This window comes from Mesocricetus auratus, unplaced genomic scaffold (assembly GCF_017639785.1).
Source record: "Mesocricetus auratus isolate SY011 unplaced genomic scaffold, BCM_Maur_2.0 Super-Scaffold_100676, whole genome shotgun sequence".
Taxonomy (NCBI): domain Eukaryota; kingdom Metazoa; phylum Chordata; class Mammalia; order Rodentia; family Cricetidae; genus Mesocricetus; species Mesocricetus auratus.
In genome coordinates this window covers 43,742,881-43,760,881 of record NW_024429266.1, presented here as the reverse complement: position 1 = coordinate 43,760,881, position 18,001 = coordinate 43,742,881, and the positions used below count along the sequence as shown (strand labels likewise).

The 18,001-nt window shown below is 34.8% G+C and overlaps 1 protein-coding gene across 3 annotated transcripts in view; it reads left to right on the top strand.

The window, feature by feature from the left end:
• Brinp3 (BMP/retinoic acid inducible neural specific 3) overlaps positions 1-15,900 on the top strand; it is a 367,648-nt gene extending 351,748 nt beyond the window's left edge. For all 3 annotated transcript variants that reach the window (XM_005073465.4, XM_013115829.3, XM_040738278.1), the window contains exon 8: positions 13,582-15,900. In XM_005073465.4, coding sequence (XP_005073522.1) covers positions 13,582-14,698 — 1,117 coding nt within the window. In that variant the 3' untranslated portion in view covers positions 14,699-15,900. The remainder of the gene's footprint in view (positions 1-13,581) is intronic.
• Positions 15,901-18,001: the final 2,101 nt, after the last annotated feature.

Here is an 18,001-nt window from a genome sequence, read left to right as displayed (position 1 = left end):
AATGTATTTGTCACCAGAGCGTTCCATAGTTCTTAATTTAGTTTGTGGTTTTATGTAATAATCTCCATCCATTATAAAGAGAAGTTCCTTGATGAGTATAATGCATATACCTCTCTAGTGGTATAAGAACAAATGTCTATAGAGTGTTATAAATACTAAACTAGTAAAAGAATTGATTATGGAAAATAATAAACTCAGACAAAAATATTAGAATAACAGCATAACAATTCTGAGTAACACTAACATGCTTTAGAATTTTATTGTAGAGGCAGGTTCATGCCCTATAAGACATTATAAAACTGTTATCTAGATGTTTGCTAAATTTTTTAGAGAATGATTTAGAAATTTAATACAGGAAAATTAAATGGATTCTCTTTATTTCTATCTATGAAATATTCTGCTTACAAATTTTAAGTCAATTACTTCATTAATTTTGATATAATTTATGGAGTTAATAATATTAACCAGATACTATTATGGGGAATACAACTATGCACAAATAAGATAAAAATAGTGCCACTATCATTGTGGTTATCATCTTAGTGAAGGAATTTCTAAGAAATATTTTTAAATTGTTCAGTTCAGTAGAAAAAGCAACTGGAAAGGTGGCAAGGAAAATTGGTCTCAATAGTAGTTGTGAGTAGGAACTGTATGAAAAGCTTCACTTGTGAAAATGCCAACTAACAAGTATATAGGTGGAAATGAAGAATCTTTATAGATGTCTGTGAGGGTCCATGAACAGACAGCAATAAATGCTAATATTTGCAGAGACAAGCAAAGGTGTTTCCAAGCAATGTTCTCACACCAGTGATAACTGAGCATAACCAGAATGGAAAAGGTATCCAGGTACAGGATCATAGCGGTTCGAGAAGTGATAACAAAGCATCCTCAGAAGTTGCTCAAAGGTCTCACCTTTTTCACATGCATGAGATGATTGGAGGTGATATAAAGAGTGAAGTTATCCCCTCTTGGTGACAATGAGGCATCAAAGTTTATTGAAGGGTTTCAAGTAGATACATACACGTACAGAGTCAATTCTCTTGAATTATAAAAGAGAAGAATGTTTTCACTTGACAAGCATTATTAAAGTTTTTTAACTGAATTTTAAAGATCCTGTCTCCTAACTTGTAAACCAGTATGAGATTTTGAGGTATATTATGTAACTATTGTCTAGTGTAAACCAGAATTTTAAAGTTTTGGGTAGAATTGAAATTGTTCAAGCTAGAAGGAATTTAAAAATAGTGCAGTGAAAACCTAGCTGGCATAATAAGCAAGAGTTTGTGGGCATGGGGGAAGGCTAACCAGTTAAGATCCTTGCTTCTCTCACAGGGACAAAAAGAGCAGTACACACTACTTATATTGGGTAGGATAAGAGTTGCTGATAACTCCAGATGTGGGGATTCAGATGACCTCTTCTGCCTTTACATGGATTGTATGCAAGGACACAGAATATCATACATCACACTTATACCCCAAAACACAGAATTAACGATAGAACAATTTTCTGAAAAAGAAAGAAAGGGCTTCCACTGAAATCAGTGATGTGTCCTCGAATAACATGGCTTTAAAATCTTTAAACTAACCGGGACAGGGCTCTTTCTACAGTACAAGCCCCATCCACTATCTGGCCATTACTTTGGCAACAATGTGCAGTGGTGCACCTGATTTTTGTTTTGACACTAACTCTGAAGGATTTTTAGAAATGTCCTCTTATTTCTATTCTCCACTTAAAAATAACAAACTGATTCCACTGAATTTTGAACCCAACCATATTCTATAATTAAATGAATTGGTACATTAAAAATGTACTACAAGTAAATCTCCTTTTAGAATTTTAATCCATTAGTATGATACTGTGATTATTACACAATAAGAATGACCAAATTATTTTTCACTTAAATGGATGTTTAAAAACACATACTCCCTCAACTTCATGTGTATGTTTTCAAAAATGGTAAAATAATTTAAATTATTTTATATATGTGAGCAAAGATGTTTAACAGGAGGAGAAAACTAAGGTGACAAAAAGTGAAAAGAGATAAGGAAAGGAAAAATATTTGGCTTTGTTTTCTTTAATACCTTTTTAACCTTTATAACATTCAGTGGACAACATTTGTGTATATTGATAAATGTGCATGTACCCAATCATTTTCACAATGATATTAACATGGCTGTCACCTTCTAAGATGTACAACAGAGCTCTACAATGGAAATGTCTTATAACAGAAAGTCTTTAGTAATGCTTCTATCAAGAAAAAATACTGTTATTTTCTTTTGACATGAAGAGCTGTGCTGTGAATACTGAACTGAATGCTGTGGGTTTGATTTAATCCTTGTTTCTTTCTTGGGAAATGCAATGATTCAGCACAATTCTGACTAAAACAACTTAAAGAATTGATACGTGGTGACATGTTTCTTTAAATTTAGAGAATTAGGAAGATGGTGTACTTTATTTAGATTGTTTAAAGAAGTGATATATGTGGGGATAAACTAAAGTGATAAGAAAAACAGTTCTTGTAAGAATCCAAAAACAGTTAGGAAGACTGACTTTAATTCCCTAGAAAAAACAAAAGTATTAATGGTATTACATTATTCTTTATATATGTATTTCTTTTCTCATTTATCTCTCAAAATTATAAATAGAATTCTCTAAAGTTTTTCAGCAAAAACAAAATTCATTTGGAAACATACAGGAAATATAATTCTGCTTATTATGTAGATAAAACCCATAATACTGAAAATCAAATAGTCAGTGATTTCTATATCATATCCTTCAAAATATTGTTGTTATCATTATATCTAAAATTGGAATATGTTTTTTGTGAATCTAAACACATATTCTCAGCTTTAATGTGCCATTGTATCAAGAAAGCTGGCATTATAGTAATGCATGTAGCCAAAACTAAAATACCATGATTAATTTAAAATAAACAAAAAACAAACAACAAAAACAGTACATACTGTCAGGCTTAAACTCACAACTACTGAGCATGGAAAAACTTAAAGATGAACTTACTAACATTTGGAAATCCTTATTCTTTCCCAACTTTAAATATTCATGGACTTTTTTTGCTAAATAGTATACTCTGTTCAATAAAAATAGATTCACATATCCCTTGTGTTAATTAGTTGCATTTTCTATTCCTTGTTTTTAATCTTTGTTTATTTTTTTAAAATGAGTTCCAAGAATCTGGTGTTTTTATGTTTCATTTCGAAGTTGCTAAAAGCAAGTTTCTCTGCAAAAGTTTTGGTGATTTTATAAATTTTGTTTAGAATTAAAACTCAAATCTCTTCAAGTAGAATCACTTTTGGAATACGTATCCCACTCCTTCTATAGATACAGTATCGAAGTTTTCATTTCTGAAATACTAACAATTTAATTTTCCCTATATTTTTTATTAACATGGAATTAAGACACTACCTCGAAACCTTCCCATAATTTCTTCTCAAATTAATTGCCCATTTTCATTGTATTCTGTCTTATTTTTCACACACACACACGCACACACACACAAGCACACACATATATATGTATATAGTGTTTGCATAAGCACAAGTATGCAAATATAACAGGTTGAGGCCACTTTTGTTGTTTGGTATATGTGCTTCATGGTTAATGAGATTTCTTTGAATTTTCTCCGTTTAAAAGGATACCACCAATCCACTGCCAAAGGCTCCACAGATAGCCAAGCTGGTATTTGTCCCAGGCATTCACATGGACTTTGGGTGCCTCTCCCATAGTGAGGGATGCTCTCTCAGCCTGATCTCTTGGGGAAGGTCCTGGGTCCAGCCCTAGACGCAATGGCAGACTCTGAGGATCCCCCACAGATGGTCTCACCCTCTCTGGAGAATGGAATGGGAATTGAGTGGGGGCCTGGGGGAGCTGGGGAAGGGTGCGGAAGATAAGGGGAGGGAGAGCGAGCTGGGATTGACATGTGAAGCAAGCTTGAAGTAAAAAAAAAAAAAAGAAAGAAAAAAGATGTAATTAAACAAGGATGCAATATTCCAACCCCAGCAAGTACGAGAACTTATCATCTTCAGCTACAAGGCTCTGGCTTTAGTGTCCATGGTTTAAAAAAAATGGCATTCTGGAATCTCCCTCCTCAACCGAGGAAAGACACAGAGGCCAGGGATTTCAAAAAAACAAAACAAAAACAAAAACAAAAAAAACCAAGGATGCTACCTAGCATTGATTCCTCCTTGGGACAGAGAAATTCTCCCATTCCTAGCAGTCTTTATCTGCCTGCAGTTCTTTGATTAGGCCTTGGACCCTGTGAAATTTTTCTCCTTCCATGTTAGCATGTCTGTTGATATTGCCATTGTTCCAGTCATGTATATTCAACTAGGAAGAATATTTTACTGCAGACTTGCTCATACCCTTGCCTTTACAATATTTTTTATATGTCTTTTGTATTCTCTTCTGAGTGATAGGTGCAGAGCTGTGTATATAGATGTGCCCACCGGAGTTTGTGTTCCCTGTGTCTACTGATATCTGTACTGTGTTCACAGCTGTTTTACTCTGATGGCCTCCATTTGGCTGTGAGAAAGCTTCCTTGGGAAGGGCCGTAGCTACACTTACCTATGGGCATAAGGATAAGATTTATAATGTAGTTAATAACCGTGATGTTGTAGAAAAGTTACAGTAATAGGTTCATTTGTAAGACTCATTATATCACTGGCCAAGGGAAACTGGCTACATTTCTCGTACCAGGAATGATTTCCCTCTTATTGTGTGAGCTTTAAATCCAATTAGTCAACAGTTTGTTAACAAAAGAGCACTGATTATTGTATCTATGTGTATATCTCACCATGCTCATCATTTTTATGTCTCATGGGTATTGCATTTGATAGGATTGCTTAATTGCTTCCCTCCTTTGGCAACTTGCATTGTGTTTTCTGGTACTATGGGAGCTAAAACACAGGATTCAGCTCTCAAGTTAGATTCGTATGGAATCATCCAAGCCATGTGCCTTAAGTGTGGGGTATTTCCAGCAATATGTACTTAACTTTCAACCCCAGAGAGACAGCCAGGAGCTGCATAAATAGTCAGTATTGTTCTAGGAATCACTTAGAATAAATAGCCTGACCAACATGAGAAAAGAGGTTTCTTATGTCCCTTATTGTACAGTTCTTATAGGAAGCATTGTCAGCCCAAGTGGCATAACTTCCTGAAAGTATAATTTATTTATTGTTTCTTCTCTCTTAGCTACCTTACCTGTTTTCTGTCTTGAATTCACAAAATATTTCCTCATGCCTGCATTATGATATGCATTACTAGAGTGAACATCAGAACGCAAAGTGCCCAATGTTGTTTTCTTTCTGGAAATGCAACAATGACAGACTTTCTCACTCAGATTTTAGTTTGCACCATAACAGAACCCCATAAACATCTCTAAGTTTAAGAGAAATGGAATAGTAGCTTATTTTTATTGAAGACATTATGCTGAAACAAATTAAGATAAATTAAGCTTTAATAATGAAGCTATTGCTATTGCCTTGGCATCTGATAGAGAAGAAATCCCATGCTTGAATCATTGTTGTGTGGCTGTGTTTCACTTTGCCTCTCAGCATTTCATTTGCTAACAAACAGCTGTATCTCTCTGATATCTCTATACATTAATACACACACACACACACAGAGTTAATCTCATAATAAAAACTGGAAGCAAGAATAATGTACATCATTTATGTAAGAATGAAATTATTATAAAGTCCAAACTGTGTTTGGTCACAAACTGTTGCATGAATGTGTTTGGTGGAGGACAGGAGTTACTGTCGATTTTGTATGTGTGATGTACATACACATGTTTATGTGCAAGCATGAATGCTTATGTGTGTACAGAAGTCAGCAAAGGACATTGAGTTTCCAGCTATATCACCTTCAACCTCATTCCTTTCAGACAGAGTGAAATGACCTTAGAGGAAAGCTAATCACCAGCATGCCTAGCAGTATCCAGTGTGCCAGCCTGCAGTATTCTCTTCACCTTTACATGGGAGGAGAAGACATCAGTCAGTAATGTGTGCAGAGCATGGCATGCTGCACTACTTGCACAAACATACAGAGAAATATGCTTTATTGTAGCTTTAGGTAAGGATGACATTTAAAATTGACCTACATATTGTTACTTATGTTGTATAGGAACCTTGAAGGATTGCTTCCATGTTTCTGGAAACTGGGAAGAATGAACTTTAGACCTGTGTTCATATGATGGTCTATGCAGAGAATGTCCTAGGTAGCCCAGGGATTGCAAATTACTAAGGATTCAGAAAGCTAAACTAATATTTGTTTATTTTAAATATTTTTCATAATAGTCTAAGCAATACTTTGTATATGGTATACTATTCCTTCCATTCTCAAGAGAGACTTATTAATCCAAAGATAAAAACAATAAAGCTAATAAATTAATAGAAAAGGAATTAAAATAACTTTTAAATAAGAAATAGCTTATTTTTAAATAATTTGTAAGTAGATTTACTGTGGAAATGTTAAACGAAGTTAAGACTAGAAGGGATATGGACAAACATGAAGTTTTATTCTGACAGCAGAACAGATTAAGCTCTTGAAGTGACAGAAATTTCTGTCTATCTTTCTGACAGTTGATAAGGGGCTCCCATCTATAATTTCATGGTTTACCCTCCAAGTAACAGAGAAGAGTAATTCCAATTCGTATTTGATTTGTGTCACTGCTGATAACATCCAAAAAGACTCATTCTTTTCACCAACCAGATGATATTTTGTTAATAGAAAGTCTTATCACTGCAGTGAAAGATATGTTCCATATTGTGTAAGTCAGCCTGAAAGTCCAAAGATTAAAGTATTGGGTCCTGTATTGTTTTATGAACAGTTGTGGGATGATCATTTAAACTAATTCATCACTTTTTTATCTCTACTGAGAAATGATACCAAAAAACAGTAGACACACTGAATTTCTGTCTTTTAATAATCAGTCATTTATTACATACTATTTTACTTATTCAAATGTAATGTAATATTAAATTTCTAGAAAAAATCAGTAGATATATCTGTTGTCATCCCTTGATTAAAAGGCTTATATGGATCAGGATTAGTTTATAACTTGTTACATAGTATATTGTTAGCCAACTTTTAAAAAAGTTAAAAATACTTTGAATATTGTAGCTATTTTCACCAGCTGAAACATACCTGAACACACCTTAATCCAGTAGACATCATTTACAACAAAAAATGACATTGATGATAGAATTCCAGAGACATATTTTACATAAGAATCTAGAAGTTGATTTTATATATTTTTAATTTCCTATTTTATAATAAACATAAAACAATAGTATCTTCATCTACATTAACATTTAAAGATAATCAGTATATAATTTACAATCAATATGTAATTTGTACTTCAGTTTATAATAATAATTCTTCATAATAAAGCTGTCATACGAATTTAATAGTTATTGTAACTTTAAGTCACATAAAAAAGCTAGTTGAGAAACCAAATTATTGTCATAAGTATTCTAAGCAAGGTGGAATCAAAGCCAGAAATTTTTAAAATTTTCTTTCCTTCCCAATTTTAATATTCTGTATCTCAATACATTGGTAGTCACTTCAAGAACAAACTTTGTAAGGAATTGGGATCACTGTCATTATTGTGTAAGCCCAAGTTTATCTTTGAATGATACTAATTAACATTCTCAAATATTTATGGATTAAACTTTTCTATCCTGAGTCCGTCACCTCTTCTTGGACATATGGTTTTACATGATATATATATACATATATATATTTCCTTTTCTAGTTTCTGAATTAGAGGATATGCTATAATTTTTCCAGAATCAATTTACATCTATCCCCACATCACAGAAATAACATCACTGTTTCCACAGCTCCTATCTGATATTACCCTGGAGACACAATAACTTTAGTGAAAATTTGCAAATATTTTCTTAGTATGTTATCATTCTAAGTTCTTAGAATTTATTAGTTATGTTACCACTAATGTAACAATCATTATTATTTGTGATTAATTATTCAAAATCTTTAAATGAATGAACAGCATATACAATATAGATGGCTTTTAGTTGTTAAAACTGTAGGTAACTCTTGAGAGGCATTTTGTTTACTTGTGTGGTATCTGAAAGGCTGATTTATTTCAGTATTGTGCCGTTAACTGTCAAGGTGTACTTTGTACACAGTCTTTGCTAACTATGCTATGATCTAATTCCATTCTGAAAATCATGTGTACTTCTTTAAGGGAGACAAACAATAAGCAGGCAATTAAAACAGATGATGGCAAGTAAACACAAAAGTTCCTCTAGAAGCTTGTGCCTTAGGGCAGAACAAAGGGGAGCACAAAAGAAAAAGAAACCGTGATCATTGGTTGAGGGTCTTTCTTATGTTTAATTGAGGAATGACCTATTTTTTTAAAGTCACAATGATGAAGAAATTTTACTTATATTGTATCTGAGTACTGGGGAGAAGTTTTAACTATTGTCCAGAGGGATTATAGCAAGTCCCATCTAATACAAGAGATTACTGTTTCTAAACGGAATATCTGATTACACATTTAAAGTAAAATTTATCTGAAAATACTGACTAAGACGTCTTAGGGTCATGAAATGAATAGTTAATTGAATGTAATTAGAGAAGAAGCAGACAACAGGCTGAAGAAATAAAGGGCCACCTTACCCTACATTACTCTGTGACACACTAAATGCCTGCAATCTAGTAAAAATTCTAAAAAGGAAAATAGTTATGTCATCACAGATGAGAAAATGCCCTCTCTGCTGATGCATACGGGATCGAGAGGGAATGGGGCACAGACAAGGCAAAAGCAAAAGGATTCATGAGGTCCACAGAGTAGTAAGACTATGAGTCTAAAATGCTTAAAATTGATAGTTAATTTTCCATGGGAAAACTTACTGTGGATTGAACTGATCATTTGAACAGGGGTGGGGAATATATATATATATGCATATATATATATATATGTGAAAGAGAATTTTTAAAGAGTATTACAATCTTTGAAGTGACTAATTATTGCTGGTTGGGATGAGGAAATAAGTTCATGGGTTCAGAGTAGATCCCAGGCGTTCATTTTAGCAGGTATTCAATAGTGTTCCTGAGGCCTTCATCTGAACGAAATGTCTTAAAGGGCTATTTTATTATTATATATTTTAATATATTATAATATTATTATATTATCCTAAGCTAATTTTAATTTAAAAGCTCACATTTTTTTGATTTTCCTGTTTTCAAATTTGGGTCGAAAAAAAAAAGATTAAATAAAAGAGACAATACATGAGAAAGGTTCCATGATATTGCCTTCATGGTATGCTATCTTTGAATGAAACTGCATCTTCCCCTCTGTCTTTTTCTGTCCCTGTCTGTCTGTGTCCCTGTCTCTGTCTCTCTCCGACTCTGTCTCTTACTCAGTCTCTGTCCCTGTCTCTTTCTCTGGTTCTGTCTCTGTCCTTGTCTTTGTCTGTCCCCATCTCTGTCAGTCCCTGTCTATGTCTCTCTGTCTCCATCTCTGAATCTATCTCTTACTCCATCTCTGACTCTGTCCTTGTCTCTTTCTCTATCTCTGTCTGTCTCTTGCTCTGTCTGTCCCTGTCTGTCCTTGTTCCTGCTTCCCTCCCTCCCACTTCCCCCTACCATCTCTCTGCAAAAGTCACCGAGAAAGAAGAGTTTGAAAATAAAATTTCCTTTCCTTAGAGTGTAAAATTATCTCCAAAAGCAAAGCTGTTGCGTGTCAAGTGTCAGCCTGAGCCCAGGGCAACACTGCCAAGGCTGCGATGTCCAGAGCAATGGAGTGAGGAAGGGAGAGTGACAGAGCGTTTCCTGGCTTGATCTCTGTGTGACTGAGCTAACAATCAGCTTATGATTGTTTAAATGGCTGTGGGTGTTTAATCCTCAGAATTTATATTTAGTTTAAGGTATTAAGGTCTAAGAAGGACGAATCTATGAAAGCTGAAATGAAATGGCATTCCTGAAAGAGTAATCCTTAATTTCAAAGAGATACGGAAATTATATTGTTTAGGTTTAAAAATTTAGGTACACATTGCACAGACTTGGAAAGCAATAAAGGATTAGAAGGCTGGAATAAAGGACCTTTGAAATAAGATTATTAGTACTCAGAGAGGATTTAACCATGAGAGGAGGTAATTGTTTTTGTATCAACACATGTTCTAATACCTCAGTGAAAAATGTTAGCATCTACAATTTATGTGCTGAATTGCACAAACTTTGAGGGCTTTGCAAGCATCACATGGAGACAGCATGCATTTTGGAGTCAAGTCTCAGTTAATGAAAGAGTGCCTATTGGAATGAAATTTAACAGTAGGGATGCAGAGATTCTGTGTAATATAAATCATGGAGACATTAGTTGTAAAAGAAATGAAATACTCATTTTCCAGGGGAAATTCAGTTTTCATAAAGATACTACCTACAAATTTATTTTTTTAAAGTTGTGGTAGTATCATGCAGTAATGATCACATAAATAAGATTTTACATTTCTTTTCTATTAATTCTGTATGTTCTCTATCTACCCTGCTGGCAATGTACTTGATTCTTAAAACAACCTTTGACATATTTTATTGTTTTTTTCCATATAAGCTGAATAAAATATGATTCAAGGTTGACAGTTGGTTCCTAAGAATATGTTCTTACTCAAACCTCCTGAATTTTGCCAGAGTCAACATACAGAATCACAAATAGATATTATTTTATGCATCTTAGATGTCTTGTATGTAAATAAATTAATAGTTTTCCTATGGTTATTAGTTAGTCATTTTTCCTTTTTAGAATAGTGAACATTCTCAAAACTCATTTTAACAATACCATTTTAATTATAATCTTAAAATTATTTTTAAAATATTTATACTTCCTTTTACGAGTTTATGTTCATTTTAATTGTTTTGAGACATATGCCACTAAGTCATTAAAATGTATAGACTATAAGTTTTCAATATTTAAACTGTAATAAAATTTCACAAATTAACTTTAGGAATTTTTTAGTGTTATTTATTAATGCATGCAATGCAACTATTCCATTATATGAGGTTTTCATGACACAGTAAACTCACATTTGTGGAACAAAACATAACTTATTAGCCAGGCATTGGTGGTGCACTTTAATCACAGCAATTGGGAGGCAGAGGCAGGCATATCTCTGTGACTTCAAGGCGAGCCTGGTCTACAGAGTGAGCTCCAGGACAGCCTCCAAAAAAATACAGAGAAACCCTGTCTCAAAAAATAAAAAAAAAACATAACTTATTTATTAAAGCCAATTTTTATGGCAAAACACATATTTTTCCAAGTGAGTATAGTCCCTGGGTTTCAACTAATATTTTTATGCCTAAATAGACTTGAGATTAACTTGGGATGCCATTTCCTCCTTGTAATACTATTCTCCAAATTTCTGTGAAAAAATTGCTTACAAAGAAAACTCTCTTCTTGATGGGCAGTGATCCCTATCCGTTATACTATTCCTGCACTTAGGTACTAATTGCTTTGATTGTTTTTTCCTACATTTGTTTCCATGCCTATTTCTTCTGTTTTTTGCAATCTATACTTTCTTTCCTATGATTGAATTCTTTATCTTCCATTCCTCCCTCCCAATGTTTTCTCCCATCATTTCATCCTCTGTTTATCCTAAAGGGCATTTGAGGAAATGTCAAGACCAATGACAAACACGTGATTAAAAAGCTGCAGACCATCCTGTTTCCTACCAAGGTGATAAGAAAACTACATAGTCGTTACCCAGGAAATCATAGGTTACATGCATGTGTAAAAATCCATCAATGATCCGTGTGTGAACGTGTGTGTGTGTAAATATGCATCAGCAATGGATAGTATTACTTTATTTGCTTACTATTTTGGCAAAAAAAGAAATATGAAAAACATACTCTACCCTGGAATTTTTGAAGATATTTCATTCAAACCTATTTTAAAGTTACAGAACTATGTAACAAAAACTGAATTTGACTCTCTTTGGAAAAACTATGTGAACTTTTGAGCACATTTGAAAAATCCACTATGCAATGTTGAAAGTTTCTGAGCACCCAATTTTGACAGCTGCTTACAAAAATATTTCACTGAGAGAAAAGAAAAGAAAGATTATCGAATTTCTTTTTCCTTGAACATTTCCCTGTGAAATTCAGCTAAGTGGTCTAAGGGTAGTTAGTAGGGGAAAGGACAAGAGGCTGAGAGACAGCTCCCCTTGAATTTCCACAGCAGGTGCAGGGGTTGACTGACTGCTGATCTGTGAGTATTTTCATGACAAGCCAAAAAGCAAGAAAATTAAGACACTCTTTCTTCAATATGTCTGTGAAAGAACAGTCTATGTGCTTGGAGGAAATGTGTACATAACAAGAAAATAATTGTTTTTTCTCATTGTCCTAACCATTCTTTCTATCACACTATTGTGTTCTCAGCGTTTAGCATCAGGGCAATTTATGTGTCCTTATGATCTCAAAACCTGATTCGAGTTTATGGCAAGAGATGAGTTTGTTCCAAGGATTTATGCTTTGCTTTCAAGTAAGAAAATACAATTCTCAATCCAGATGGGATATATGTTTTATAGACTATGTGTTAGAGAGAAATGTAGAGAAAGAACTAAATAAGCAAGTAGAACACAGAGGAAGGGAAGAGAAGTAAGATTGAAGCGTGAGAAAGAGAGGGAGAGAAGAAAGAAAACAGAAGCGAAAGATGGGGGGCAACAATACAGGGAACGGAGCGTAAAAAGTGGAATAAGAGGGACAATAGCTGCTTGGAATCTCACATCCTGTTACACAGAGCCTCATAACTTTCCTAACATTTAGACACAGTTGTAGATGAACTTTTCAGAGAACTTATCTTAAAAGTATTTAGAAAAACTCAGAAATGATTTTTCTTAGTTCAGCAGCAGTTCTAAAACAGAATACTACAGACTGCCTACTAAATAATGAAAATAAATTGAGTGGTTCACAGTTCTCCAGCCAGGAATCCAAGGGCCAGGGGCAAGCCTATGGAGAGATTGCTGTTGCTGTTATTGCTGCTGCAGGTGGTGCTGCTGCTGCCAAGAGGCAGCATGGAGGTTAAACTTGTTTGTTTGTTTTTTACAAGGAATTTTCTCTCAGCGATGATGGAATAAACTCATTACTGAGCATGTTTTTCTCATGACCTAATGACTTCCTGTAGGATCCACTGTCCAACATCTGTAATTCATACCATGTTTCAAACAATCTAATAGTTTCTGGATTTGATATGAGTAAAAATTAAGAGAAAAAAATTTTAGTTTCAATTGTTTTTCTTTTTCATGAGTGTCTCTCTCTCCCTCCCTCCCTCCTCCCCTCCCTCCCTTTCTCTCTCTCTCTGTCTCTGTCTGTCTCTCCCCCACCCCCGTATATGTGTGTGTGTGTGTGTGTGTGTGTGTGTGTGTGTGTGTGTGTGTGTAATGAATCTTTATTTCATATTATTACTGTTTGTAGGTTGGGCAAAAAGTTCAGGGAGTAGTGATCTGGGCTTTACTTTATGGCAGTACAAGTACACACACTTAAATGCACAGACTCACACAGAATCGAAGTATTTATTTAGACTTGCTTTTTCTTTTATATATTTCTAGAACCTCAACCTACTGGCTCACTCGCATCCAGTCCTTTCTCTACTGCAATGAGAACGGTCTCCTGGGCAGCTTCTCTGAGGAGACGCACTCCTGCACCTGTCCCAACGACCAGGTAGTGTGCACATCTTTTCTGCCCTGTACCGTGGGCGATGCCTCTGCCTGCCTGACCTGTGCACCTGACAACCGTACCCGCTGTGGCACCTGCAACACGGGCTACATGCTGAGCCAGGGACTCTGCAAGCCTGAAGTTGCAGAGTCAACCGATCACTACATTGGCTTTGAGACTGACTTGCAAGACCTGGAGATGAAATACCTGTTGCAGAAAACCGACCGACGAATAGAAGTCCATGCCATCTTCATCAGCAATGACATGCGCCTCAATAGCTGGTTTGACCCTTCCTGGCGTAAGCGAATGCTCCTGACCTTGAAAAGCAACAAGTACAAGTCCAGTCTGGTTCACATGATCCTGGGACTCTCTTTACAGATCTGCTTAACTAAAAACAGCACGTTGGAGCCAGTGCTGGCTGTTTACATCAATCCCTTCGGTGGCAGCCATTCAGAGAGCTGGTTTATGCCAGTGAGTGAGAGCAGTTTTCCAGACTGGGAGCGGACTAAGCTGGACCTCCCACTACAGTGCTATAACTGGACACTGACTCTGGGAAACAAATGGAAGACATTTTTTGAGACAGTACACATCTACCTGAGGAGTCGCATCAAGGCAAATGGCCCCAACAGCAATGAGAGTATTTACTATGAGCCTTTGGAGTTTATTGACCCATCCCGGAACCTGGGCTACATGAAAATCAATAACATCCAAGTGTTTGGCTACAGCATGCACTTTGACCCTGAAGCTATCCGGGACCTGATTTTGCAGCTGGACTACCCCTACACTCAGGGATCCCAGGACTCGGCACTTTTGCAGCTACTAGAGATAAGAGACCGTGTAAATAAACTCTCCCCACCTGGTCAGCGCCGTCTAGATCTTTTCTCTTGCTTGCTTCGTCATAGACTCAAGCTGTCTACTAGTGAGGTGGTGAGAATTCAATCTGCTCTGCAGGCATTTAATGCCAAATTACCAAACACAGTGGATTATGACACAACCAAATTATGTAGTTAACCGTAAATGTCAAGCACAACCCAAAACTTTGAAGGAGTTTTTACAGTGCTTTTGTGGAACAGTATATGTTTGGAAAAGTAAATTTAAATTGTCTTTTCAATATCTGTCTTATATCAGTCAATAACGTTGGATGGCAATTTACACACATGAACTTGCTGACAATGAATATATTATACTACAGTTTTGGTTTATGAATGAAATAAATACTGACACCAGTCTAGAAGACATTCTACTTTTTACAATAAATTTCATTTGTAATTTTATATGTTCCGTGGCAACGCTTTTGTGCATTACATCCTCTAGAGGGAACATAAAAAAATACCAATAAAATTTTGTAGCTGAACAGTTATTAACAAGAAGTGCTGTGGGATTCTTTTTTTTTCCCATGAAATGAGTTTGTAGGAACCTGGGGAAAATTCTCCAGGATGTTTTTATGGAAAGAGTTGAAGGTTCCTTCTGATCATCTTTTCTGAAAACCCAAATAAGAGGGTTGTTTGCATCCTGTTCGTTTCTCATGGTGAAGAGCAGAATGGCTGAAAGATGTTTATCAGCTTCATTTTAAAACTGAGAAAGTTATCATTAAAGTTGCCATGAAAACTTGTTCCTAAAAAATACTAATGTATTTCAGTAAACATATATCAAAATTAAACAATTATAAGCCAAAGTACAAGGAACATAAACCTTACCAGTCTTTGTCATCACTCATTCCAATTCTAATAAAGTCACACAAATTCTGTATAATAATTTAAAAAGATGAAAAGCTACATCTTACCAGTGTTGATAAAATAAAACTTATAGAATTCAAAAGCTTTAATGTAAGGGTATAAAACATACTCAAAGCTACACCTGACAAATAGATGCATTTATTTCTGATACTCACTAAAATACACCTGATGTGGAGAACTTTCATAATGTTTCCTTTGAAATATTTTTTCATTTTTGTCTCTTAACTAAGGATTGATCTACATTTGGTTATTTTTCTATAAACTTAATTTTCATTTTTATTAGAGTATATAGTAAAATATTTTGTTACTTATCACACAGACCTTGTCTATGTATATTTTACAACTTCTTCTTATTCTCTGACCAAAAACACTGTTAATGCCAGCTTTCTTGAGGTTATGGGGCATCTTTTCTAAAAGAACAAAATAAGAACTCATGAAAGAAATATGAAATTTAAATAAAACAAAAAATACAATTGATGTCAGCATGCTGCACATATTCTGTACTCTTGGGGTATGTATTTTCATTTAAAAGAATGGTAAGTTGATATATCCTACAACAAATATTTTAGTTAATCTGAAAAACAAAATATAATGACCAATATCTAGTATATATCTGAAGTTTTATTTTAATAAACTATCTGCTTTTTGTAGATATTTCAACAGAAAACACACATAAGCACCAAATTTTCTTCAAATTTCTGATGTGATTGCAAATAGTATATTAGTAACATTAATACTTGGTTTCATACTCTTTCCTTTCTTTCACTTTCCTTTGTAGAAAAAGAGCAAAGAGACAGATTCGCTTTTAAGTAGTGTTCTCATTTATTCCTCAGATTCTTCCCTCGTACATTATATCCCGACCAGGTTCCACTTCCTTCACTTCCCAGATCCCCTCCCTTTCTCTAGATTCACTATGCTCGTAGTGTCTTTATTCATAATATCCAGAAACCGGAAACAACTTAGATGTCTCTCCACCAAAGAGACTCTACTAGAAAGGTGGTAGTTTTACAAAATGGAGTATTGCTTGGCTCTTAATAAAACGACATGAATTTTTCAGGCAAATGAATAGAAGTAGAAAAAAATTTTCCTGAATGAGGTAACCCAGACCAGAAAGACAAGCATGGTATGTTCTCACTTAGAAGTGGACATTAGCTATTAACTAAAGATTAATCAAATACTTTTTTTGTTGTTGTTGTTTTTTGAGACAGGGTTTCTTTGTATTGTTTTGGAGCCTATCCTAGAAGTCGCTTGGTAGACCAGGTTGCTCTTGGACTCACAGAGATCTGCCTGCCTCTGCCTCCTGAGTGCTTGGATTAAAGGCGTGTGTGCCACCAACACCTGGCTAAGTTAATCAAATTCTTAAAGACCACAAACCAACATATTGAACACAGATTTTTCTAGAATGAATCTAATCACTTTCATTTGCGCAATTGATTTTTAAAGGAACTACTATATCCTTTGTTTAATTTTATATAAAATTAAAGTAACAAGCACATCAAAATCAGTTAATATAAAACACATGAACTCACAGTATACCTGGAAAATATAAGAAAATAATCATTTATCTTCTGTAATCCATCATTCACATTTGAGCAGCCTCATCAATGTGTTTAAAATTACTTTCCAAAAGTATTATGGATACTGACCTAACATTTTGCTACCCAGAAACTATCTAACACTGTACGCAATTATCAGCAAGTTGTATAAAGCAATCATTTGGAGGTAAGTACAAAAACATTCATTGGTACTACATTTTTTTTTGTTGCACAGTTCACGATGGCATTACAGCATGAGGGACAGAAGATTTCACTAACACGGGTTAGAAAGTATTTGAAGACTTTCTGTAATGTCTAATACTGATTTAAAATCAGATTGAATGGGTGTTAAGAGAAGCTTTATCTTGCTAGCCGCTTTGGTTTATCCCCTGCCAGCCGCCTGGGCTCTGCCGCATTGTAGTCCCCAAATAACACACAAGACGCTGTATTAATTATGAAGCTGTTGGCCTTGCTTGTTTCTTACTGGCTAGCTCTGACTTAAGTAATTACTCCATAATTGTTAATCTAAGTATGTCTCTTACCGGAGAGGTTTCCGGGATTCCTAGCCCAATGGCGTTACATCTCGACTCTCTTGTGTTTCTCTTTCCCAGAATCCTCCTGGACTCTTAGCCCCACCTATCTAGATTCCTATTGGCCAGCAGTAATTTATTGACATATACACAGGACTTCCCCAACAAATGGGATAAAATAATATTAGCTTCATATCTCTGGCAACACAATTTCAGAAAGAAAAATGAGTTCCTCTCTTTAAATAGAATTTCTATAATAATTAAAATAATGTAGGTAAAAATACAAAGAAAATTATAAAAAGCAAGCTGATACATATTTAAAGAATATATGACCAAAATATAGATGTCAGTTACTAACTACTACATAATCTAAATATCAGGAAATGTCTGTCTAATAAGTGGTTGACAACATAATAATCTATTATGCATAAAGAGAGCAGCGTCCATAACAAGTCCAGTTCTCTTGAACTGTTTTATATGGAAACATTTCTTCTTATAGTTGTTTATAGAATT